Source organism: Mus musculus, chromosome 1 (assembly GCF_000001635.26).
Source record: "Mus musculus strain C57BL/6J chromosome 1, GRCm38.p6 C57BL/6J".
NCBI classification, from domain to species: Eukaryota; Metazoa; Chordata; class Mammalia; order Rodentia; family Muridae; genus Mus; species Mus musculus.
The window spans coordinates 25515139-25542776 of NC_000067.6; the positions used below are offsets into that span (position 1 = coordinate 25515139).

Below are 27638 nucleotides of genomic sequence, written 5' to 3' on the forward strand. Positions count from 1 at the left end.
GTACTCTAAAATATGTTGCAAAGCAAATTCTGTTTTATGTTTTGTTTAGCCCCATTTTAGGCTGGCAGATAAAAGTTCTTTAGTTTTAATCTCTTAGCTAATTTAATTGGAGATAAGCTCAGTTTAATATTGAAGGTTTGAGAGCGCACACACAGAATTTCCAAGATTAGTGGAATTGTTTGTCCTATTGTATGATTGATGAGCAGCTAGTTTTTAACCTGGTTCTTGAAGGATTTTAAACACAGTGAGTCATATGACTAAGGCCAGAAAAGGGCCACAATAATCAGACAAACATGTTCAGAAAAGACAACGTCATCTTGATGATATGAGTAAAAGAGAATTCCTCAGCTGCCATTTACAATCGTAGTTATGTTTTATCACACTGGAGAAATTCCGTGCACCAAGATGCTTCCATTTTAAGTGTGAAGAAAAAACGTCCAGCCTTTTCTGTGCTCCATGTTCTCCTGTATATTCCATGTTCCTCTACTATTAACAGATGTTGGTAAGGTGAACACAGAGAGCCACCTAAGAAGGAAATAGATGACTGAGTCTCTGTCATTAGGAAAGTGACTGTTTGGACCTTTTTGAATGACAAACAATTTCATGCTAAAATTGAACAACTCCCCTCCTTTGGTAGAGCCTGGTAGTTTTGGGCTGGCAAAGTACCCTGGGAATCTTCCAGAGATGCCAGACAAAGTTGTAAATCTACAAGCGTGCCCCACAAGAGTTGACTTTGAGATGAAGAAAACAACAGAGCAGGCGCTTACTCTGAAAATTCGTCATGTCAGGGTGTGCAGGAAATCAGTGAGGGAGGAAAACATCAGATTCAATATCACAGGTTAGTGGCTCTCTATGCAAGGAAACAACAGGGTTACACTAATTACAACCTTTACATGTCTTTGATGTCTGTGTTGAAGACAAATGTTAAGGTATATCCTAAAATTTACTTCTTTTAACGTAATAATATTCAAGATGTGAAGAAACGAAAACCGGTACTGTGTGCTTCATTACTTTTATTCTCACCTTGAGGGTGTTGCCTAAATATTGCTAAATCAGACAAGCAAGGCTAATGGAAGATTAGAACAAATTGATTTTGAAGTTTCTGCTCTGGAAGAGCCTCTGAGAGCTTTCCCAAAGTCTTCTCTGATGAGCAATTTTCTTAGATGAATTATTGCAGTAGTTATCTCCATAGCAACAGGATTGAGTAAAGGACATCTAGTAGTGTTATCTAATTCAAACTCTGACCTCTGGCCCTCAGTGCTTCTTCTTTAATTCTGCCCATAAAATCACCGCCCCCCCCACCCTGAACCATAGAGAAGATGTAAAAACAATCAAATGCTTGTGCTTTGGAGAGGATTGAACACTATTTTAGGTATTTATTAAGAAATATCTCTCTCATTCCAAGACACTGTCCCTCTCTAATTATCTTCTCTGCTCTTTAGAATCTTCCTGAGGCACTTGATAAGAAGAAATAGAAGCCAACGTCTAGTGCCCTCTACTGTCAACACAAAGCTCAGTGTTGGATTTTAGCTGAGTAACTGGTGTGGACCCTTGCTTAGGATATTACTGGCTGTTCTTTACTGCAGCCAAAAGTGTTCGGTTAAAACAATTGCTTTAACCTTTCGAATAGCTCACCAGACAAAGGCATAATTCCTTTTAGGTTATAAAGATAACATGCAACAGCAGAAAAGAATAGAAATCCAGGGGATTAGGGATGCACTCACAGCAGCTTGAAGTAAGAACACAACTTATAGCCATTTGTAAATGGTTCTATAGTTTTGTCTTTGGATAAGGAAATGAGCGTTTTAACCTGACATCTTGGCCTTATGAAAATGATTACATCTAACGTCAAAATGGACCGGTACGTACCATTTATAATAGCCTGATTTGTTACATGTCCTACACTTGTCTCTAAAAAAAAAAAAAAGTTTTAGTAGCATTGATTATTAACCCACCAGTATACTCACTGGCACCTGTGGAGAAGACAAGCGAATATAACTAGACACAGCACTTCTCTGCTCTTAGCCTCTTATACCATAGACAGAAATTCTGCACATGCATGTTGTAGCTTTTCACTGTAGAAGATGAGAAACACTGAAGATATGCTCATGTCTAGGAAGAGAGGCATGGGAATGTCTTTGCTTTCTACTGTGTGGTGGTTTGAATGTGCTTGGCTCTGGAATAGCACCAGTTGGAGGTGTGGCCTTGTTGGAGGAAGTGTGTCACTGTGGGAGTGGTCTTTAAGACTAGTTCGAGCTGCCTGGAAGTCAGTCTTCTGTTTGCCTTTGGAATGAGATGTAGAACTCTCAGCTTCTCCTGAATTATGCCTGCCTGCCTGTTGCCATATTCCTGCCTCGATAATTATGTACTGAACCTCTAAATCTGTAATCCAGCCCCAATTAAGTGGTGTCCTTTATAAGAGTTGCTTTGGTCATGGTGTCTGTTCCCAGCAGTATAACTCTAACAAAGACACACTGCTATGATAAAGAGGGTATGATTAAAAGCTTCTCGGAGAGGAAAGGGTTCATTTGACCAAAACATACAAGTAGCAATCTATCAGCAAGGGAATCTAGGCCCAGAATCCAGAGGTAGAAACTGAAGCTAAGGGATCTGAGCTACCTCGTTTACTGGCATAAGCTGCATGGCTTGGCTGAGCCTGTTTTCTAAAGTAACCTAGGACCACCCCCCTTCCCAGGGTTGGCACCACCCACAGTAGGCTATGCCTTCCAACATGAATCATCAGCCAAGAAGATGCATTAATAAAGTTCCTATAGGCAACCAAATGGAGGCATTTTCTCAATTATAGTTCCTCTTCCTGGATAACACCAGTTGCTGTTTAGTTGACAAAAAGCTGACCAGGACACAGCATGCCTGCTGGAGGAATTGAGAAGAGCTGTTTCCCAGCACTGTATATTTTTACCTCAAACTTGTCTCCATGATAATATTATTTTCTCTTGCTCTTTATGGAGCAGGGAAAATGAAAATTGGTGGACTGAAAATTGAATAATAAGTGATCCTTCATACTAAAAAGTCGATAGCCCTATTTTTCTTTTTAACTAATTAACTAATTAATTTAATCCCAGACATTTTTTCCCCTTCCAGATCTGTTCCTCCAGCACAGAATACTGCCCCACAACCCCACCCCCACCCCACGGCTCCTCTGAGATGGTAGGACCGCCCTTGGGGATTCCCTCATCCTGGCACATCAAGTCTCTGCCACTGAGGCCAAACAAGAAAGCCATGACCACTGAGCTGCCCAACTGTTACATAATGCTGGGAGCCCCTTTCCAGCTTGAGTATGTTTTTTGGTTGGTGGCACAGACTCTGGTAGCTCCCAGGGGTCCAGGTTTGTTCTTTAGATAGCTGCCACGAGAAGTCTTATTTTTTTGTTAAAACTTGATACCAGAAAAGCTAGAAATGGATTTGTCTACATTTGTATTGTCAACTTATTACAGACAGCACCCTTCGTTATTTGTATAGAAGCATGAGTTAAATCAAACTCGGCAATCTGTCCAGGCAGTCATGTCTACTTTCACCAAAGGACCTTAATATGAAGAGCTCATTTCATTTCTCTGTTAAGTTTCAATCATAATTTTATTATGATTACTTGATGGTATTGGTATTAGGTCACTGCAGTCTAAAAGATGACCGAGAGGCCATTACCATCAGCATCACCTTGTAGCAAGTAGAAATGTAAACTCGCAAGTCCACACAAGCTCCACCTAACCCAGTCTCTGATGCTCTGTCAGGAATCAACATGCTCAACTCCCTGCTTCAACAAGCTCCCTGCATGGATTTTAAGCCCACTAAAGGTTTAAAAGCATTGCTTTAGATGGTGATAGGCGATCCCCTGCAAAGATACAAGTGCAAAATAAGTAAAGTCCCTTTCTTTAATTCTTTCTTTTAACTTGAGGGAAACAGTGAAAATGAGGTCTCTCTCTGAGACACATGGTATCTCTTAAGTGGGGATGGGGTAGGGCTGGGTCAGCGAAGAAGTGCTTATATTTACAATATGACCTTGTGTTGTTGGCTAATTAACATCATCACTAGTGCTACAGCTGCTCTCCTTGGCCATGGAGATCTAAGGGTAAATATCAACTTGCTTCATCTCTGGCCTCCCCGGCCCCCCAGCTCATCATGCAGCCAATTCTATGTAGGTGCTCCTGAATGCAGGCCACCAGCAGGCTTCACTCAGCAGGACAGGCAAAGCAATCATGACCCCAACAAGCAAACTTTATTTGCAGATTAAGAGTCATATCTATCTGTAAGTGATAGTGATAGATTCCAACTTAGAGATTAGTAATTTAAAAATAATGGACATTGGTACGATAGTTTGACAGGGAGCACAAAAGTTATATCTTGACAGTCCATTAGTAAATTTTGATTTCTGAATAATGTTACCTGGAAAAAGCGAACTTGAAAGGATGTTTCACCTTATAATAGAACACAAAAGAAGTGATGTTATTACCACCCTACCATTTACCCATCAGCACCCGAGGGTGTGAGAGGAGACGGAGATAAATGAAATCATTATTTGGTGAGCTTGACCAATTTAAAAATGGGGACACTTAATTATCTCCCCTGGAGTGATTCTATTTCCCAGCCAGTAGTATTCTTAAGTTTTGGTTGCTATGGCCCTGTTTTCTTATGAAAACAAATGAAACATCTTATTGGGGCAAGGGGTCGATGACGTTGTTTTAATATTGCCCTAGTCCATTTACCCGCAAAGAGACCTCTTAATCATGCTGGGCATATTTTATCTGTTTTGTAGATGATGTAATAGTGTTTGATTAAATCTAGAAAATTGATTTTCATTACTTATCTAGAAGATGCACATATATTATATTTCTCCTTTCTGACAACAGATGGTCTCTGCACAAAGGTTGATTAATTTGTTTTTGAATTCAAATTAAGTGAAACATAAAAATAAGTGCTAGTTGTTTCTGTGCCTCCCCCACCCCAGTCAAGAATAAACAATATTAAAAAGAATACTGGGAAAATACTTTTTTTTTAAACCAAAGCATTTTTTGAAGCTTTGTGACTGACAAGAAAAGTGCCTGAGTAAATGTTAAAGTGAAATGAATAGTTTTCCAATACGTTTGTCAATGTGTATATTGGAAGCAATATCTTGGCTGGAATTAGGACCACTATACAGTCATTCACAGAGTGAATAAAGGTGGCCACGATGAGGAAATCATGTAGGATTTTTTTTTTCCATTTTTTATTAGGTATTTAGCTCATTTACATTTCCAATGCTATACCAAAAGTCCCCCTTACCCACCCACCCCCACTCCCCTACCCACCCACTCCCCCCCTTTGGCCCTGGCGTTCCCCTGTACCGGGGCACACAAAGTCTGCGTGTCCAATGGGCCTCTCTTCCAGTGATGGCCGACTAGGCCATCTTTTGATACATATGCAGCTAGAGTCAAGAGCTCCGGGGTACTGGTTAGTTCATATGTTGTTCCACCTATAGGGTTGAAGATCCCTTTAGCTCCTTGGGTACTTTCTCTAGCTCCTCCATTGGGAGCCCTGTGATCCATCCATTAGCTGACTGTGAGCATCCACTTCTGTGTTTGCTAGGCCCCGGCATAGTCTCACAAGAGACAGCTACATCTGGGTCCTTTCGATAAAATCTTGCTAGTATATGCAATGGTGTCAGCGTTTGGATGCTGATTATGGGGTGGATCCCTGGATATGGCAGTCTCTACATGGTCCATCCTTTCATCTCAGCTCCAAACTTTGTTTCTGTAACTCCTTCCATGGGTGTTTTGTTCCCACTTCTAAGGAGGGGCATAGTGTCCACACTTCAGTCTTCATTTTTCTTGAGTTTCATGTGTTTAGGAAATTGTATCTTATATCGTGGGTATCCTAGGTTTTGGGCTAGTATCCACTTATCAGTGAGTACATATTGTGTGAGTTCCTTTGTGATTGTGTTACCTCACTCAGGATGATGCTCTCCAGGTCCATCCATTTGGCTAGGAATTTCATAAATTCATTCTTTTTAATAGCTGAGTAGTACTCCATTGTGTAGATGTACCACATTTTCTGTATCCATTCCTCTGTTGAGGGGCATCTGGGTTCTTTCCAGTTTCTGGCTATTATAAATAAGGCTGCTATGAACATAGTGGAGCATGTGTCCTTCTTACCAGTTGGGGCTTCTTCTGGATATATGCCCAGGAGAGGTATTGCTGGATCCTCCGGTAGTACTATGTCCAATTTTCTGAGGAACCGCCAGACTGATTTCCAGAGTGGTTGTACAAGCCTGCAATCCCACCAACAATGGAGGAGTGTTCCTCTTTCTCCACATCCTCGCCAGCATCTGCTGTCACCTGAATTTTTGATCTTAGCCATTCTGACTGGTGTGAGGTGGAATCTCAGGGTTGTTTTGATTTGCATTTCCCTGATGATTAAGGATGTTGAACATTTTTTCAGGTGCTTCTCTGCCATTCGGTATTCCTCAGGTGAGAATTCTTTGTTCAGTTCTGAGCCCCATTTTTTAAGGGGGTTATTTGATTTTCTGAGGTCCACCTTCTTGAGTTCTTTATATATGTTGGATATTAGTCCCCTATCTGATTTAGGATAGGTAAAGATCCTTTCCCAGTCTGTTGGTGGTCTTTTTGTCTTATAGACAGTGTCTTTTGCCTTGCAGAAACTTTGGAGTTTCATTAGGTCCCATTTGTCAATTCTCGATCTTACAGCACAAGCCATTGCTGTTCTGTTCAGGAATTTTTCCCCTGTGCCCATATCTTCAAGGCTTTTCCCCACTTTCTCCTCTATAAGTTTCAGTGTCTCTGGTTTTATGTGAAGTTCCTTGATCCACTTAGATTTGACCTTAGTACAAGGAGATAAGTATGGATCGATTCGCATTCTTCTACATGATAACAACCAGTTGTGCCAGCACCAATTGTTGAAAATGCTGTCTTTCTTCCACTGGATGGTTTTGGCTCCCTTGTCGAAGATCAAGTGACCATAGGTGTGTGGGTTCATTTCTGGGTCTTCAATTCTATTCCATTGGTCCACTTGTCTGTCTCTATACCAGTACCATGCAGTTTTTATCACAATTGCTCTGTAGTAAAGCTTTAGGTCAGGCATGGTGATTCCACCAGAGGTTCTTTTATCCTTGAGAAGAGTTTTTGCTATCCTCGGTTTTTTGTTATTCCAGATGAATTTGCAAATTGCTCCTTCTAATTCGTTGAAGAATTGAGTTGGAATTTTAATGGGGATTGCATTGAATCTGTAGATTGCTTTTGGCAAGATAGCCATTTTTACAATGTTGGTCCTGCCAATCCATGAGCATGGGAGATCTTTCCATCTTCTGAGATCTTCTTTAATTTCTTTCTTCAGGGACTTGAAGTTTTTATCATACAGATCTTTCACTTCCTTCGTTAGAGTCACGCCGAGATATTTTATATTATTTGTGGCTATTGAGAAGGGTGTTGTTTCCCTAATTTCTTTCTCAGCCTGTTTATTCTTTGTGTAGAGAAAGGCCATTGACTTGTTTGAGTTAATTTTATATCCAGCTACTTCACCGAAGCTGTTTATCAGGTTTAGGAGTTCTCTGTTGGAATTTTTAGGGTCACTTATATATACTATCATATCATCTGCAAAAAGTGATATTTTGACTTCCTCTTTTCCAATTTGTATCCCCTTGATCTCCTTTTGTTGTCGAATTGCTCTGGCTAATACTTCAAGTACTATGTTGAAAAGGTAGGGAGAAAGTGGGCAGCCTTGTCTAGTCCCTGATTTTAGTGGGATTGCTTCCAGCTTCTCTCCATTTACTTTGATGTTGGCTACTGGTTTGCTGTAGATTGCTTTTATCATGTTTAGGTATTGGCCTTGAATTCCTGATCTTTCCAGAACTTTTATCATGAATGGGTGTTGGATCTTGTCAAATGCTTTTTCTGCATCTAACGAGATGATCATGTGGTTTTTGTCTTTGAGTTTGTTTATATAATGGATTACATTGATGGATTTTCGTATATTAAACCATCCCTGCATCCCTGGAATAAAACCTACTTGGTCAGGATGGATGATTGCTTTAATGTGTTCTTGGATTCGGTTAGCGAGAATTTTATTAAGGATTTTTGCATCGATGTTCATAAGAGAAATTGGTCTGAAGTTCTCTATCTTTGTTGGATCTTTCTGTGGTTTAGGTATCAGAGTAATAGTGGCTTCATAAAATGAGTTGGGTAGAATACCTTCTACTTCTATCTTGTGAAAAAGTTTGTGCAGAACTGGAGTTAGATCTTCTTTGAAGGTCTGATAGAACTCTGCACTAAACCCGTCTGGTCCTGGGCTTTTTTTGGCTGGGAGACTATTAATAACTGCTTCTATTTCTTTAGGGGATATGGGACTGTTTAGAAGGTCAACTTGATCCTGATTCAACTTTGGTACCTGGTATCTGTCCAGAAATTTGTCCATTTCGTCCAGGTTTTCCAGTTTTGTTGAGTATAGCCTTTTGTAGAAGGATCTGATGGTGTTTTGGATTTCTTCAGGATCTGTTGTTATGTCTCCCTTTTCATTTCTGATTTTGTTAATTAGGATTTTGTCCCTGTGCCCTTTAGTGAGTCTAGCTAAGGGTTTATCTATCTTGTTGATTTTCTCAAAGAACCAACTCCTCGTTTGGTTAATTCTTTGAATAGTTCTTCTTGTTTCTACTTGGTTGATTTCACCCCTGAGTTTGATTATTTCCTGCCGTCTACTCCTCTTGGGTGAATTTGCTTCCTTTTTTTTCTAGAGCTTTTAGATGTGTTGTCAAGCTGCTAGTATGTGCTCTCTCCCGTTTTTTCTTGAAGGCACTCATAGCTATGAGTTTCCCTCTTAGAAATGCTTTCATTGTGTCCCAAAGGTTTGGGTACGTTGTGGCTTCATTTTCATTAAACTCTAAAAAGTCTTTAATTTCTTTCTTTATTCCTTCCTTGACCAAGGTATCATTGAGAAGAGTGTTGTTCAGTTTCCATGTGAATGTTGGCTTTCTGTTATTTATTTTGTTATTGAAAATCAGCCTTAGTGCATGGTGATCTGATAGGATACATGGGACAATTTCAATATTTTTGAATCTGTTGAGGCCTGATTTGTGACCTATTATGTGGTCAATTTTGGAGAAGGTACCATGAGGTGCTGAGAAGAAGGTATATCCTTTTGTTTTAGGGTAAAATGTTCTGTAGATATCTGTCAGATCCATTTGTTTCATCACTTCTGTTAGTTTCAGTGTGTCCCTGTTTAGTTTCTGTTTCCATGATCTGTCCATTGGTGAAAGTGGTGTGTTGAAGTCTCCCACTATTATTGTGTGAGGCGCAATGTGTGCTTTGAGCTTTACTAAAGTTTCTTTAGTGAATGTGGCTGCTCTTGTATTTGGAGCATAGATATTCAGAATTGAGAGTTCCTCTTGGAGGATTTTACCTTTGATGAGAATGAAGTGTCCCTCTTTGTCTTTTTTGATGACTTTGGGTTGGAAGTCAATCTTATCAGATATTAGGATGGCTACTCCTGCTTGTTTCTTCATACCATTTGCTTGGAAAATTGTTTTCCAGCCTTTCATTCTGAGGTAGTGTCTATCTTTTTCTCTGAGATGAGTTTCCTGTAAGCAGCAAAATGTTGGGTCTTGTTTGTGTAGCCAGTTTGTTAGTCTATGTCTTTTTATTGGCGAGTTGAGACCATTGATGTTAAGAGATATTAAGGAAAAGTAATTGTTGCTTCCTGTTATTTTAGTTGTTAAAGGTGGCATTCTGTTCTTGTGGCTGTCTTCTTTTAGGTTTGTTGAGGGATTACCTTCTTGTTTTTTCTAGGGCGTTGTTCCCGTTCTTGTATTGGTTTTTTTCTGTTATTATCCTTTGAAGGGCTGGATTCGTGGAGAGATAATGCGTGAATTTGGTTTTGTCGTGGAATACTTTGGTTTCTCCCTCTATGATAATTGAGAGTTTGGCTGGGTATAGTAGCCTGGGCTGCAGTTTGTGTTCTCTTAGTGTCTGTATAACATCTGTCCAGGCTCTTCTGGCTTTCATAGTCTCTGGTGAAAAATCTGGTGTAATTCTGATAGGCTTGCCTTTATATGTTACTTGACCTTTTTCCCTTACTGCTTTTAGTATTCTATCTTTATTTAGTGCATTTGATGTTCTGATTATTATGTGTCGGGAGGAATTTCTTTTCTGGTCCAGTCTATTTGGAGTTCTGTAGGCTTCTTGTATGTTCATATGCATCTCATTCTTTAGATTTGGGAAGTTTTCTTCAATAATTTTGTTGAAGATGTTTGCTGGACCTTTGAGTTGAAAATCTTCATTCTCATCCACTCCTATTATCCGTACGTTTGGTCTTCTTATTGTGTCCTGGATTTCCTGGATATTTTGAGTTAGGATCTTTTTGCATTTTCCATTTTCTTTGATTGTTGTGCCGATGTTCTCTATGGAATCTTCTGCACCTGAGATTCTCTCTTCCATCTCTTGTATTCTGTTGCTGATGCTCAAATCTATGGTTCCAGATTTCTTTCCTAGGGTTTCTATCTCTAGTGTTGCCTCGCTTTGAGTTTTCTTTATTGTGTCTACTTCCCTTTTTAGGTCTAGTATGGTTTTGTTCATTTCCATCACCTGTTTGTATGTTTTTTCCTCTTTTTCTGTAAGGACTTCTACCTGTTTGATTGTGTTTTCCTGTTTTTCTTTAAGGACTTGTAACTCTTTAGCAGTGTTCTCCTGTATTTCTTTAAGTGATTTATTAAAGTCCTTCTTGATGTCCTCTACCATCATCATGAGATATGCTTTTAAATCTAGGTCTAGGTTCTCAGGTGTGTTGGGGTTCCCTGGACTGGGCGAAGTGGGTGTGCTGGGTTCTGGTGATGGTGAGTGGTCTTGGTTCCTGTTAGTAAGATTCCTCCGTTTACCTTTCGCCATCTGGTAATCTCTGGAGTTAGTAGTTATAGTTGACTCTGTTTAGAGATTGTTCTTCTGGTGATTCTGTTACCGTCTATCAGCAGACCTGGGAGACAGATTCTCTCCTCTGAGTTTCAGTGCTCAGAGCACTCTCTGCTGGCAAGCTCTCTTACAGGGAAGGTGCGCAGATATCTTGTATTTGGACCTCCTCCTGGCCGAAGAAGAAGGCCCAAAACAGGACCTTTCTCAGACACTGTGTTGCTTTGGCAGTTCCCAGGTGGTACAGACTCTCACCTAAGCAGACTAAATTCCTAAGTTCCTTGGAGTCCCGGGACCAAGATGGCGACCGCTGCTGCTGTGGCTTAGGTCGCCTCCCCAGCCGGGCGGGCACCTGTCCTCCGGTCCGGAAGGTGGCCGGCTGTCCCCGGCCCACACAGGGTGCTGCCTCAGCCCCTCTGTGCTTCCGCCTGTTCCAGAGGCTGTCAGGTTCTCTGGCGCACCCTCTCACCTGTTCAGACTAATTTCCTAAGTTCGGCGGGTCCCCGAAATCATGTAGGATTAATGTAGTTCTGAAGCTTAGAACTTAGTATATTAGTCAGCTAGACCTGTGTAAAACTGTAAAGTAACTACTTACAAATACTGCTTTATTGAAGAAACTGACTACATATGAGGCATTAGTGGATAGATATAGCTAATATTATGATAAAAAATCCCATCTTCAACAGAGGAACAACATCTTGAAATTAATAGTTCAGAATACCTTGTAATGCATACTGCAATTTGTGCAAAATATCAGATTATGTTATAGCAAAAAAAAAAAAAGAAACTTGATATAGCTATGTAGGTAAGTGAGAACATTTTGGTGATTGTATATGAACTAATAAAGAAATTATTTATCTAATTTAAGAAGTAGGTTTCACCAGGGAGTGATATATTTGCAAATAAATTGCCATTGTTTTCCAATCACCTACCTGAAAACCAAGAAATAAAAATGCTAATGCCAAAATATAGCGTCTTATAAAAGTGTTTTCACTGTTATTTGATAACGTATTGATCTGTCTTAAATCTTGAAACCTAACAAGTAAACATAGCAAAGAAAACATACAATCTATAAACAGAGCTGTAAAATGTTTTTCCAACAGCAGGTGGCAATCTTTGTAAATCTGATTGCAACTGTTCCGTTTTACCTTTGCAGATGAAATGCAGTTGTACAGTTGAAAGGCTGCAGTTGAGGGCAGTTCATAAGCTTCATATGCCGAGACTGCTTCACATACCTTCTCATAGCAAGAAGGGCTTGCTTAAAATGCTTTCCTGTACTAATGAAATTTCTCCTTTGGCAAAACAAATGTTTTTGTTTAAAGCTTGTCAATTCTCAGGCAGTGCAGGGATTTCTTTGTTAATCTGTCTAGGCATTCTTTACAGCCGAGTTCTGCCTGCTGTTTGTCTCTTATCATTCTCAATTCACATGGCCTGGAGAATTAGCAAAACTAATTTTAGATTTCATGCCAGAAGGAAACCTGCTGACAAAATGCAAAACTTGAAACTCAAGTTTCTGGACCAAAGGGAAAGATGGTTCCCAGGATGAGGGCGCTTGCTATCTTGCCTGATGACTGCTCAGGACCTACAAGTAGGAAAGAGAAGGCTGACTCCTCAAACTGTCCTCTGAAGTCTAGACGTGTATTGGGCAGGCCTGAACACCTACCCCAATAATATAAACAAATGTAATGAAAATGCAAAAACTCTAGTTTATGATGTGATTATCAGTGTGGAACTGAGATAACTCTTTTTTTCTTTTTCCAATTTTTTATTAGGCATTTTCTTCATTTACATTTCAAATGCTATCCCAAAAGTCCCCTATACCCTCCCCACATCCCCTACCCACCAACTCCTACTTCTTGGCCCTGGTGTTTCCCTGTACTGGGGCATATAAAGTTTGCAAGACCAAGGGGCCTCTCTTCCCTATGATGGCCAACTAGGCCATCTACTGATGCAGTTAGAGACATGAGCTCTGGGGGTACTGGTTAGTTCATATTGTTGTTCTACCTATAGGGTTGCAGAACCCTTCAGCTCCTTGGGTACTTTCTCTAGCTCCTCCATTGGGGGCCCTGTGATCCATCCAATAGCTGACTGTGAGCATCCACTTCTGTGTTTGCCAGGCACTGGCATAGCCTCACAAGAGACAGCTATATCAGGATCCTTTCAGCAAAATCCTGCTGGTGTATGCAATAGTCTCTGCTTTTGGTGGCTGATTATGGGATGGATCCCCAGGTGTGGCAGTCTCTGGATGGTCCACTTATCAGTGAGTACATATCATGTGAGTTCTTTTGTGATTAGTTTACCTCACTCAGGATGATATCCTCCAGATCCATCATTTTGCCTTGGAATTTCATAAATTCATTGTTTTTAATGGCTGAGTAGTAGAGACAAATCTTTTAGCATTTTAATTCTAGAGAAATGTAATGTTTTCACTCCCGGGAAACTCTTAGAAATCTTGCATTTTTAAACCTAGGGGCTCATTTTAGGTGGAAATCATTAGCTTCTACATCACAAAGATGCAGCCTTAATCGGTAACCAGGTAGCCAAAGTGAATAGGAAACTTTTTTCTTGTTGTTCTCACAAAACACCCTGGCAAAAACAACTTAAGGAATAGATGGTTTCCAGCTCATAGTTTAATACAGTTCATCATGGAGGGGAATTACGGGCACCAGGCACCTAAAGTAGCCGCCACTTTTTATTTGCAATCGAGAATCATGGTGCAGTGGGGAAGGGCGAGCAGGATGTGCTCTGCTTTCTTTCATTTTTTTTGAATCAGGGAGATAGAGTAAATCTTCCCACCCCAAATAACCTACTCAGAGATTTGTCTCTAAGGTGATTCTACATCCTGACAACTTGACAAATAAAATCCATTTCGTGTCCACCATTTGTCACCTTAACACAAAGCACACTACCTTCAGTACCAAACCTCTACCTTCTGTCACAATAGGCTAATGACTATCTCATCATGGAAAATGCATTCTGTCCAACGTCAAAGTGCTCATAGTTTTTGAACAGTCCTAACACTGACCCAAAATCCAAAATCCAAGTGTCACTGAAGACTCAAGGTGATGTCATGATGATGATATCCTATGAAGAAATACAGACTTTCAAAGCAAACTAGCACAGAAAAGTGTCTAGATTACAAAATGGAGAATGGAGAGATAGAAATGATCAGGCAAGTCAACATGGAAACCTATCAGCACAGACTAAAAATTCTGCAGCTTCATTTCACCATCTGGAACTTCAGACAGAATCATGAGAGCCACAAGTGGATTAAGAAGGCTAGCTCTTCCAGCCCTGCTGCCCATAACAAACCTAGCCTCTCTCCTGGGCAACCCCTGCTTCATATGTACAGTCTTAATTGGTGGATGCCCCATGGTCTGACATCTGACCATCATAAGACCCCATCACAAAGTAGGCTTTACCTTCACAGCATCATGAAGTGGCCTCTCAGGAACTCTTTCCCTGCAACCAGATGCCTGGGTTGACACATGATGCTTGGGCTTATCAGCTCTATGGAATCATGGCACACGTCTCTGTAACTCCTCCCCTGGTGTCTTTCACACCTCCTCAACTAGTACAAAAGTAGTGATACTGCCAAGTTTGTGTTACCTTCTCAGGACAGAGATGGAATCGTTTGGTCCGTATTCACATCAGCTTTTGTGAGCTAACTCTAATGAGAACTTCCCGAATAAGATGCTCTCAAAGAATCCTCTCAGCAACACTTTCAGTTTAGGCTCCGTGATTCAAATGAACATGTTCACTGGAAGGAGTCTTTGATGGGTAAGATCTTATACTTAGAACATCCATGAGATTGTTCTAGTGCAGACTGCTAAATTATTCTTCAATGTCCACACACTTTACATCATCAAAGTACATAGTTTTTAATAATGCTCTGCTTCACTTAAAGTATTTCATCACCACCACCACCACCATCATCATTGTTACTAGTGTGAATGTATATGTGTGTATGCCTCTGTGTGGCTATGTATATGTGCACATGATTTATGAGTTTGTTATGTGTATATGTCAATGCAGTAGCATGCATGCCATGCAGAGATCAAAGAACAGATGTTGACGAACAACTTCTCCCCTTCCATTGTGGGCCTCGTAGATAGAAGCCAGGTTAGCAGGCTGGCATGGAAAGCACTTTCACACACTCTGGCTCTCTTTTGTTTTCTTGCTTTCTCTAAGACTTGAATGAGTGCAGTAGGCAGGAGCTGTGGCCCAGACTGACAGCTATTCTGTCTGAATTTTCTTCCACCAAATACTTTACTTTCAGCCTCTCTCAAGCCCTCGAGCTATGGGCAAAGTAAGCCAGATCACCTGCCAGATGTTCATGCAGAAAACTGCATGAATGTCCGTCGTGTAATCCAATTTCTGATGGTGCTCATTTCCAGCTCTGAAAACCCTGGACCAGGCTTCCACTGTCCACCTTTGTCTGCATCATCGACTTTTCTAAATTCCCACCCGTATGCCCCATGCTATGCTTATAGTTTGAGGGTTCTTGCACATAACATTTCAAAACTATTCCACTTCTCTTCCACTTAACAGTTCCAAAGCCCTAAGAACCGCAAGGTCAGATTTATCATAAAAATGACTCTACTTCTTAAAACCAAAGGTCTCTATTAGCCAATTAGTCATCTTGCTGGGACCAGATGCCTTGACAAAAGCAATTTAAGAAAGGAAGAGTCCCTTTTGGCTCACAGGTTGGCTATAGTCTGAGGCAGCTGGTCATCGTGTATCCACAGTCAGGATGCAGCAGGACATGAATGCTGGGACATGGCTTGCTTTCTCCTTTGTACTCAGTCGCACAGTCAGGGTGGGACTCCCCACCTCAGTTAGCCTAGTATGGATGGTTTCTCACAGACACACCCAGCCCAGAGGTTCTTCTCCATCCCTTCAAATCACAGTCAATCCAAAGCAGCACACCCATAGAATAAACACAACAAGACACTTTATATCCTCCCAGTTCATGCCACTGGGCAGGTAGAAGGCCAACCTATCACCGGTTTATGTTTGTCTCAGTATCATCTCTGGCATTACCCTAAAATCAAGGTTACTTACTTATTTCCTGAGTTCTCAGTATGCTACAATTATTCTAAGGAAAGAATCCAGTATTCTAAAAAAAGTCTTTGCCAAAAATTAATAGGGTATGGACAGTGTCTGACCATGTTATCATCTGTGCTTACATGCACATCACATTCACTAGCCACCCCATCTGATACTTTTCTCATAGTATATTTTTATGATTGAAAATTGAAAAAAAAATAAAAATAAATAAAAACAAATAAAAAAAGAAAAAAAATAAAATTGGAAAAAAAGTAGGTAAATTGAGATGTCTAAGGTTATCCATCAATGAGACATTAATCAGTTATTTAAAAAAATGAAGCTATATGAGCTTTAACAGTACCTTTTCATTTGCTTTACACTTAAGCAAATTATTATGATTTAAGAAAGTTTTTGCACCCCCAATAAGCAAATTTCCTAAAAATAGTAGAAAATGTACTGTAATGATATAAATTATACACAACTTAGTTATTCTTTGTAGCTACAATTGGGCTATCATGTATTTCAATGTCATTTTTCAACAAATAAACCCTGTATAACTATTCGGATATATCTGTCATATATTATATTAAAAAACAAGTGTATTGCCATTTATTAGTATCAACCTTTTAATTCAGGTGGTGCTATACTTAGCTGTATGTTCACATGTATGGACACACACACACACACACACACACACACACACGCACACACATACACACGCACACACATGTGCGCACTCATGCATGTGCACAAATGCACACACGCAGCAGGCTCTTCTTACCTGGGCACCGCTGCTCACTGCATCTTCGTACCTCTTCACCTGTGCCTTCACACTGCTGTCCTGTTACAGCTGCGCCCTGACAAGTCCTCATTCTCCTCTCCCAGCCACCATCACAGGACTTGGAACATCCACTCCAGTGACCCCACTGATTCCACTGACCATTGGCTGAAAGAAAGGGATCTTGTTTAACAGTAGTAGCAGCTGGGCTTGGCTTTAGCAGTGGGTGAGTTTGGGGATATTAGCATCCCTTCAACTGTTATTAATTTACTGCCAAGAGTAAACATTGTCCCAATATTTGACTTACTGGTGAAATACTGTGCATTTTGTGATTAGAAGAATTATTTAAGGGTGTCTGACTATTCAGATTTCCAGGGAACTTAATCTTAAAAACTGTAAGCCTAATGCTAACCTTTTTTAGCTTACTTGTTATTTGACCTCAGAATCTCATGGCTATTCAGACTTGATTTTCACAGTATAGTGTAAAATAAACTAATTGGTTTTGCCCATAAGACTATATAATTACCTTTCATTGTATGACTGTCTGGCGTGGCTCTTTGAGGTTTTGTGAACCATCGGTGTCATTGGTACACGGGAACTGGCCTTACCTGTACATTCAGGGTTGTAGCACTCCCTGCTTTCAGCCCATGGTCCTCGGCACTCAGAGCCTCCATGAGCAGCTGCTGTGCACTGCCGACTCCTCTGCTGTGTCCCATTAGAACATGTCACTGAGCAGTGGCTCCATGAACTCCATTCCTGCCACTGTCCGTCAACTACCAAAGCAGAGAGAGAAGACAGCATAAGAAGTTCCAGTGGGGAAGGCTATGCAGGGAACACAAGGTACCACTAACCTGAAAGACAAACCCTAATTAAGGCTTCTCTGAGTGTTCGTAATTGTAGATCACTCTGCATGGGACTATATTACCTCTCCACAAGGTAGTATTACCCTTTTATTTTTGTTTTTATTTCATTTTATATATGTTCATTTATGATGGTTAATCTTGATTATCAACTGAATGTCATTGATAATCACCATGGTAATAAATGTCTGCACATGTCTGTGAGGGATTGTCTAGATTCAACTAAACTGAGGACACACATGGTTCATGTGACTAGACTATTCTACTGACTGGGGCACTGGACTGAGTAAAAAACAAGAAACTGAGCTGAGCAGTGTGCTCCTTCCTTTGTTTGTTGAAATAAAGGTCCCAAAGGACTGGGATATCTTCTTTGGCAAACTGATGGTCGAAGTAATCACTGAGAATAATGAGGAAATAAATAGGGTAAGAGTTGTCTGTAAAAGGACGTGCAAAGTTCCTTAGCAGAAGAAAGGTGGGCATTATAAGAACAAGATGCAAGCTGATGTACAAGGAATCCAGAGATTCAAATGAAGAGAGGCAGCAGAAGAGGATGGTCCAAGACAGCAACTTAGTTTTGCTAAGGTTAAGATTTTGGGAAGAGGTTCTGGTCAGAGATAGTTTAGTGAGGGAAAAGCAAATTAGGAAAGCAATAGGGAGAACCTGAGCAGGGGTGGCAGAGAGCTGGGAAGAATAGAAAGCTATGGGTGGTGGTGGTGGTGTTCAGAGGCATTAAGGAAAGTCTCTGGTATCAAAGAGAGGAAACACATGGTGACTTCCAGCTATCTTCGTCTGATGGTCAGGATGCACTTGACTCATCCTTAGAGACTGGTCACCTGCTCATTCACTCAATTCAGAGAACAAGTTATTCAATATAATTGGTGCTGATGAGAGAGGTGACAAGCTTCAGTTCCAGCCTCAGCTATCTTTAAAATTACTGCATTATACATATAACAAATCAAAGGTCAAAGGCCAAAATGTTCTTCACATGGTACATGAGGTTTGCAGGGATTCACAGGATCTTATCTGTAGAATGAGGGGACTTGAGTGTTTACACAAAAGGGACCAACTGATATATGCTACAGAACAAAGCAGAGGGTTAATGCACATATTAGTATATGAATGTTATAAGTGTGTTCATAGGTCTATTTGGTCCAGTACCACTCCATGGTTCTTAGTGAATTTGATTATGCCTAAAAGAGAAGTTAGCATCAATCATAGGTTCTATCAGAAGCTAATATTGTCATGAAAATCCTTCCAAGCAAACCAGAGACTGACAGAATGAGTAGGTAATTTCAACCTAATTTCAAGTCTCACATGTAGCTATTATATAGGGTTCTTTAATAGCTAGCTAGCTGTACTTAATAAACCCTGTGTGAGATTAAAAACCACAAAATGCCAATTTAATCACCCTGTTCATGTAATTTTAGCATCTCATTTTGTTAAAAATGCCGATACAATCTTATCTGGTCATGTAGTGTGCTCACTAGACAAAACAAATGTTCTAGTGAATCAATAGAACATTATAAATCAATATAGCCTCGATTTTTGGCTTTAAAGCAGAATGTAGTTTTCATTTCAGATTTTTGCTTTTAAAAGAAAAAAAAAACAAAGCTTCCATTATGAACATTTGCTATTCAAAGCAGTTTGAGAATGACCTGAAGCATTCAGATTCATAACTTGTACCTTATGTTTTATTTGATAAAACAGTGTACAAGTTGACACCTAACTCTCAATATCCAGAAAGCAAAACCACTGGAGATGATGTCAATTTAATTGTGTCAAGAGAAACCTGGGTTGTGTGCCATCCTTAAAGATTCACATTTGAAATAATTTCTAGGCATGTTTCACCATGACTGTTATAGTTACATACTCTTGACCAAAATAAACAAAAGAACAAAACATCAAAACAGAACACAACATACATGTGCACACACACACACCAGTATATTCAGCTACAAAGAGATTTAAATAAGAATGGACAAGTTAAATGTGGACATGAGAGAGAAGTCCAATGTCATTTTGTTTCTATAAGAAGTATAAAAAGATCTTTCTGGCAACAGATCAGGAAATGAGAGGAGCTGCCTGTGGAAAGTTTGATTTATTATGTTTTTCCTCAAAGAAGATGCTGCCTTGCAATCAGATAAAATTTAAACCCACCCGTCAATGTCATCCATTCATAATGTGAGTTGTTCAATGCTTGCTAATATGTACATATTTGTGGTTTTTCCTAATGTTCAAGGAGGAGTTAATATTAGAAACTTGAGAGACATTTTGAGGCTAAATTTTGTCAAAACACCCATTAAACACATATTTGAGATGCAACTAGGCTTGTTTACAAATTCAGTTACACAGAAAGATATATAAATATAGATGAAGATATATAAATCGTGATACCTTAGACTTTTATTTCTGTTTTATTTTATACCATGAATTAGAAGTTCATTTTATAGAATATTAGCTGATCTGCTCTGAAAAATTGACTTGATAAAATAACTCATTGCATATAAAAAAAGAAGAAGAAACTTAATACAAGGTCTAGCACAAAATTCTATTGTGTGTGTTTTTTAGTGCGTTGTCTACATTGAGAGAAAAACAGAAAATTGACGAATAAGAAAAGTTTAACATATGTCACAGATACCTACTCACGGACTCCTTTAGTGCCAGAGTGAAGGATCACCATACTTTTAGATTTTCTATTATGTGTTTTGAGTTTCAAATAATCTCCTCACACCTAAAAATGTTAATTATTGTGTTTTTGTAATGACCTTTGCACCTCGTTATTCCAGGAGCTTGTCATCTTATTTGACCGAATGGGAAATAATGGGTTACAAGTTTCCGGGAAATAGAAATTAAATTCTCTTTTATACTTTTAAGCATCTCAAATAGAGAGTGTACACTATCTTTCATGGGTAAATGCTGGGATACTTGAAGCTAAAATCCATTTATTAATATACAGGCTACTATGAATTTAAAAATCACATTCTTCTTCATACTAGAGAAAGTAAATGGATAACTGTTACCTGAAGTTTAACTGGGGAGACAAGTGGTAAAGAGATTGATTCTCTTCAATATCCATGAGTAGCACTTGACCTGCTCTAGTAGAAGGCAGCAGACCAATGCTTTTCCTTCTCTAGAATCAGTTCAATAAATCTGTGAGCTCCTCACACAGAGAAGATGAATCTCACAGAGTCATTGTGACCTGAGAATTCTGAACAGATCTCAATGATTTTTCTCTATTATAAAACTATTTCTGCTGAACTCTGACTCATATCTTGGTATTCTGATATGAAAATTGTTCCCTGGTAAGTAAGTTAGTAAAAGAGGAAACTACAAAACCTTAATAAAAGCTAATAATGCATCATTTACTAAAGGGTGACAGAAAAGTTAGGGTGTCACTGGCATTGTGTTCCTGGATTACAGGTCAACTGTGGTTGACGAAGATGGACCATGCTCTGCTCTAGTGATCTTATCCAGCTGACTATGAAAAACGTGCCTGTATTGACAAGGAGGAATTTCACCTTGAGTAGTATAAACAATGTTATAAGCAGAACAATACCATGCAGAATCTCTTGTCTATCATGTCTCTTGGGAATAAAAACGGCAGATTCCCAATTATTAAAATGAGGCAGCAAGGCAAGGGCTACTGAAACTGTATACAACTGCAAAATCTGAGGCCAGGAAAAGGTGTGTCATGGAATTAGACTAGACTAGAGTTTTTGCTAGATCATATAGATTAAAAAGAAGATTATTTTATTGGGTTCTTTGACCAGTTACCAAACATATGAGAAACACACAGCACTAAAAGAATTTTTTTGTGCTTATGATATTGAATTTAGATGTTGATACAGATATTATAGTATTAAATAAACTTCTGTTTAAAACTGCGCCTCAGGTAGAGAAAAGAGTGAACAGTTAATGATGTTAGAGAAAGCCCTACTTTACTTCACAGGATCTATGTCAGGCAGCTTACCACCACCTGATAATTCCAGCCTTAGGAGGATCCAACAGCTCTAGTCTCCAAAACACCTACACACACACACACACACACACACACACACACACACACACTCACACACACAGAGCTAAAATAATTTTAAAGTTCAATTTAAAAAATGGTTTCTCTATAGCTTAAAAATAGTTTTTAAATTCCATGATGTTTACAATTAGCTCATTTTACCACTAAAGGTTTACACAGGTTAAAAGTGAAAGACACAATAATATACTCCATATAGTGAGTTACTAAGAAGGAGGAGTAGCCATACCCCCACCAATAGATTAAAGAGATTGAAACCACAATCAGAAAGAAGAGGCAACAGTAGGTCTGAGATTACATAAATAATAAATTCTAAAAGTTCCCCGAACAATGGAAGACAGAGACACAATGTAGGAAAACCTCACACGAAGAGGCAGCAGCTCACAAAAGGTCAACTTCTAACCAAACAAACGATGAATTCCTGAAACAAATTGCTTAGCATTGCAGCTTGGAGCGGCAAACAAAGGAGAACAAACTAATCCCAGATTTATTAGAAGGAAGGAAATAAGAGAGATCTAGGCAGAAAGAAATTACAGACTAAAACAAGCAAGGAAGAAAAACAACACAAAAGATTAGCAAGACAAAGGCCTGGCTATTTGAAAAGAAAACAAAGTAGATTAACCATAAGCCAGACTAAGTAGAAACAAGGCTCAGATACACAAAACAAGGGATGTAACAGAAGACGTTACAAGCGACACCTTAGAAATTTAAAGGATAATTAGAAAATATTGTAAACAACTATAAATGGCAACAACACTGCCTGACCACCCAGAGAAATGGACAAATAATTATCATATATATCTTACCGAGTCTAAGTCAGAAGAAACAAAAAACTTAACACAAGAATCAAAACTAATGACACTGAATCAATAATAAATCTTTTTTACTAAAAAAGCAACAACACACAAGCAAAACCAAATTAAACGTCACTGCTGAGTTCTAGCAAACAGTTGAAGAATTACTAAGAACTCTCAAATTATTATGTGAAATTAGAAAAGAAAAAATTCTTTAAAACCGTGGTAATTTAATATATATATATTTGAATGCTTAGTCATCAAGGAGTAGAACTCTTTGAAAGGATTAGAAGTATGGAGAGGTACTTGGAGTAGTGTGGCCTTGTTGGAGTACGTGTGGCCTTGGAGGAGGTGTGTCACTGGGGGTGGACCTATGTCAGGTCCAGTTTCTCTCTTCCTACCTACAACTCAGGACATAGAATTCTAAGCTACTCCACCAGTGCTATATTTGCAGCCATGATCCCTGCCACAATGATCATGGACTAAACCTCTGAAACTGTAAATAAGCCCTCCATCTAATGCTTTCTTTTATAAGAGTTGCCTTGGTTTTGGTGTCTCTTCAACACAAAAGAGCAGTTACAAAGACAAAAACATTCCATGACTCTGCTACCACTAAAGCAAGAAAGGAACACACCACTAACGGTGGCTCTCAGGCTAATATTCATTTTTAAAATGCAGATACTCAGCAAAAGTATTTTGATAATACAGAAAATCAATTATAATAACACATTAAAATTAATTAACATGTTCATGTTGGATCCATTCCTTTGATGGAGAGCAAGTTGGATCAGCATATCGAGTGTATAAACATGGCAAGCCACATCAGGAGAATGAAGGATAGAAACTATGCTATATCTCAAGATTGGCAAAACTCATTTGGCAAAATCTAACATCCCTGTCAGACAGAAACAATATATATAAAGCATAGGAGGAAGGTAGCTCAACATAAAATATAGGACAATGTCACAACTTAATCTAAAGAGGGTACCTCAGCATCATAGAAGGAGGGTCCCTCAACACAATAAGTGCCACATAACATAATCAAACAGCTAAAATTGAACTAAATTGATAGGTGAAGCATTTTTTTTAAAGATCTTTAAGAAGACAAGGGACAAGGGTACTAGCCTTCTCTCTCTATGTATTTAACATAGAGTTGGAAGTCCAGACAATCAAGAAAGAAAGAGAAAGAGCATATGTATTCAGAACAAATGAGTCAAATTCTTTCTGTTCACAGATGGTCTTATAGAGATAAAAACCAAAGATTCTCCCAGAAAAGCATTAGAACTAATAAAAGAACTTAGTAAAATTGATGCTTCTTAGAAAAGCAACAGAAAAATCAGCAATGCTGTTAAACATCAATAGCAAAGTATTTGAAAAAGAATGAACGAATCATTGCCATTTATAGAAACCACAAAGCAATCTTCAGGAACAAGTTGAACTGAAGAGGTTAACATTCTTGGCAATGAAAATTTTAGAACATTGCTAAAAGAAATTGAAGAGTACATATGGAAAAATAAAGACATCCCGAGTTTGTGGATTGGAATGATGAATATTGCCAAAATTTTCATAGCATCCAAAATGATTTACAGTTTCAATACAGATATTACTGGGTGGGATGATTAATACTGAGAGAGTCAACTTGCTGGAATTTGACATAGCAGTGGAAACATGTTCCTGGACACGTCTGTGATGGACTGCCTAGATTACGCTATTATAAATGGGAAGACCTATCCTAAATAGGCAGAATTCCTGGATAGAATAAATGGGAAAATGTGTAATGTGCATTAGTATCATCGCTCTCTGCTTCCTGACTGTAGATACAATATGGCCAGAAGTGTCAGGCTCCTGGTGTCAAACATTCCCTGCCATGGTGAACTTGGGGCTAGACAAGTTCTTGAGTGCAGTAAGGAGGTATTAATGTGTTATTCTGGTGTGAGGTTGGAATAAAAGAATGTGGAGATAAATATGGACAGTGGAGACCTCCTCTGTGGTTTAAAAGAGGAACAAAGGGTGTGCTATGCACGTGTATTCTCATAAAGAATCCGGCTGTATTTAATCCATGGCCAGAGGACTTGAGTGAGACTAAATGGAGAGGTGATGGACTTAATTACTTGGTTAAGGGAATTTTAAGAAATGTTAGTGTTTAGGTTGGGTTATGATTAATGCTCACTACTCCAGTCCCGAGAAAGAGCGAGAGAGTGAGAGCGAGAGAGAGAGAGAGAGATGAAGGAATGAAGAAGTATTAAGAAAACATTTGAAGATTTGAACAAGAAGGGTACAGAGGACTAAACATGTGTAAGTGTTATTATACACGTGTTGTACAGATTAGTGTTATGAAAGAGAAACAGTGTCTGGATAAGAGAACGGTATCTGGAGGAATAGATCCTAGCCACAGAAGCCTTCATCTGATGAAGATGCTTGAACACTGGAAATTAAGCAGCTTGAAGTGAGATTGCAACTGAAGGGTTTCTCTTCATGAGAAACAGTCACACAGGAAAGTGCCTAAGGTGAGCACACAAACGGCAATGCAGCTGTGATCTAAGGGGGAGATGACCCACCCTGAGCCAATGGATGCTTTGATGCATGTCCACCTGGTACTGGTTTTGAGGTCATGAGAGATGGCAAACAGAAGGAATCACAGAACTTGAGTACAGATCCAGAGGATGCAGAGCCCAAACATTTTGCAAGAAGTAAGTCCCTTAAGGATGCTCCCAAAGGCCACTTTATGAAACAGAAAATTGAGACCAGGTTGCAATAGCAAGTCTCAGGTGTCACAGATATCAGGACAGTAAGATGTCTGCCAATGAAGGTTGCTTGTGTGATGTAGTATTTGGGTCAAGAGATAGGTAATATGTGTTTAACTCAGCAGAGATGGAAGACTGGCGCTACATTATCACAAGACTGAGATGACTCACATGCGAGCGGCAGGATATTTCCTTTGCTTTGATGGGGTCTGTCTAATAACTCTTTCCTGTGCCCCATTCTTCTTTTTTAGGAGATGAAACGTTAATTTTGTTTTGGGTATCAGAAATATATAACCTGTTTGTATTTTACAATTTAAACACTTTTTTGTTTCCATGACATACATATGCTATGGTATATAAGCAAGTGGAGACCATAAGACAGCTTACAGGATTTACTCTCTCCTCCCATTATATAGGTCTAGGACTAGAACTGGGGTCAGCAGGCTTGGTAATATGCACCTTTAGCTTCTGAACCATCTTGCTGGTGCTGTGTCTTATTTTATTGGAGTTTATATTAAGAGAAAAGGCTTAGATGAAAGTTGGACTCTGCACTTACAGTGTTGAGAAATTTAAAGACAAGGAGAATTTTAAGGCTGAACTGAGTGTGTATCTTGCATTTTGAGATATCCACATGGGCACAAAATATGGGGGATTTTAGATTAAAATAATAGGATATATATGGTATGATAAAATCAATAAGTTGTGGAACTGTGATGCTTAATCTTGGTAGTCAAATTGGTGGAACTTAAATTCATGGGTGGTGGGGGGTGTTATTCTATTGTATGCTTAGGAAAGATTATCTAGATCAGCTTAGGTGAGGTGAGTAGACTCACCTTAAATTTAGAACCATGAGTCTAGAGCCTAGTCAGAAAACAAATACGAAAGCAACCTGAGCAATAGCATTACTTGTCCTGTTTCCTGACGGTGGATATAACATGGCTAGCTGTCTATAGTTTCTGGGGAAACTAAGAATTTCCCCACCATGATATACTACTGGGCTTGTCATCTTTGAGCCAAAATAAATTCCTCCTTTATAAAATTTCCTTTGTCAGTTTTTCCCTTTTCTCTTTTTTTCACAACAAGCAACTGAAACACATAAATACCAGTGCTATTTTCATAAAACTAGAAAAAGCAATTTTAACATTTCAGTCAACCACTAAAACCACAAACAACCAAAGAACTCTTGATAAAAAAACAAATGAGCTAACCAATATCCTTGGATGATGATGAAACACAGTGTTCCCAGTGTGTTAGATGATGACAATAATCCAAGCAGCATGGAATTGGCATAAACACAAGGATACGAAAACAAGAAATGCTTAGAGAGTCTAAGAGCAAATCCATGAACATGGAGCCCAAAGAGTTTTTAACTTTATTTTAAAAGAATGATTGTGGAGATTATAGCCTTATTGAGAAATATCAATAGAAAACTGGATATCAATGAGTATGAGAATGAAACTAGATGGTGTCATTTTCAAAACACTAATAGAATGGAACCAACACTTTGATGTAAATGATACAACTATTAGAAGCAAACCTAAGGGAGATTCTTCTGAATATCATAACTGAGCAAAGAAAGAGCCAACACAATTTTCATGTGAGCTTACATAAAACCAAGATTCCTTCACAGTAAAGTAAACAATCGTGAAAGAAAAGAAAACCTATTGAGTGCAAAACATATTTGCAAACTCTACACCTAAGAACTTATTATCCCGAATGTATATGAAACTCTTTAAACACCAGAAAGACAGAGTCCAAATTTTAAAAGAGCGAGCATTGTAATTAGATACTTTTCAACACAACACAAACAGTGTCTAGTATGTATATAGAAAAAGAATAAGAAAAGGCCAGATGAAAACTACAATGAGATACACTTTTCACCCATTAAGAACAGCTCCCCTTATGCTGGTGAGAAAAGAACAGTCTTTTTGTACTCTGTCGGGGGAGGGAATAAAAATTAGTATATCCATTATGGAAAATGTTGTAGATTTTCCTGAAACGACAAACTAGGACTATCATGAGATGTCTCTGCTTATTGTAGCAGTGCCTGGCAAGAGAGCTAGGAGCCAAGAAATGGAGTTATCTGCCTATCCAGAGAGAAACAAACAAAACCAGCGTGGGACAAACACAATAGAATATTACTCATTAGTAAAGCAAATGAAATATGAGTCAAACCCGAGATCATTAGGTTAAATGAAATAAGCCAGACACAAAAAGATAGCTGTCATATGACCTTCTATGTATAATGTATGTTGATCTTAAAAGCAGAATGGTAGTTTCCAGAGGCTGAGAAACATAAGGGGAAAGATATATTGATAGATAATGGGTTACATTTGAGATAGGTGAAAACCTTCTGATATGCTTTATACAGTATTGAATGCGGTGATAAGAATAATTTGCTTTCATATGTTATTTAAAATGTAACCCTTCCCTTTCTTTTCCTCTCATAGGAAGCCATTTTTTTTCAAAAGTTATACCA

At 38.9% G+C, this 27638-nt stretch overlaps 1 protein-coding gene across 4 annotated transcripts in view; it reads right to left on the bottom strand.

Moving 5' to 3' along the window:
* Adgrb3 (adhesion G protein-coupled receptor B3) overlaps positions 1 to 27638 on the bottom strand; it is a 767297-nt gene that overhangs the window by 447663 nt on the left and 291996 nt on the right. For all 4 annotated transcript variants that reach the window (NM_175642.4, XM_017319555.2, XM_006495818.4 and 1 more), the window contains 2 exons: positions 17337 to 17501; positions 16732 to 16896 (listed from right to left, as the gene is read on the bottom strand). In NM_175642.4, the coding sequence (NP_783573.4) occupies positions 16732 to 16896; positions 17337 to 17501 (330 nt within the window). Of the gene's footprint in view, positions 1 to 16731; positions 16897 to 17336; positions 17502 to 27638 lie in introns of those variants that run through there.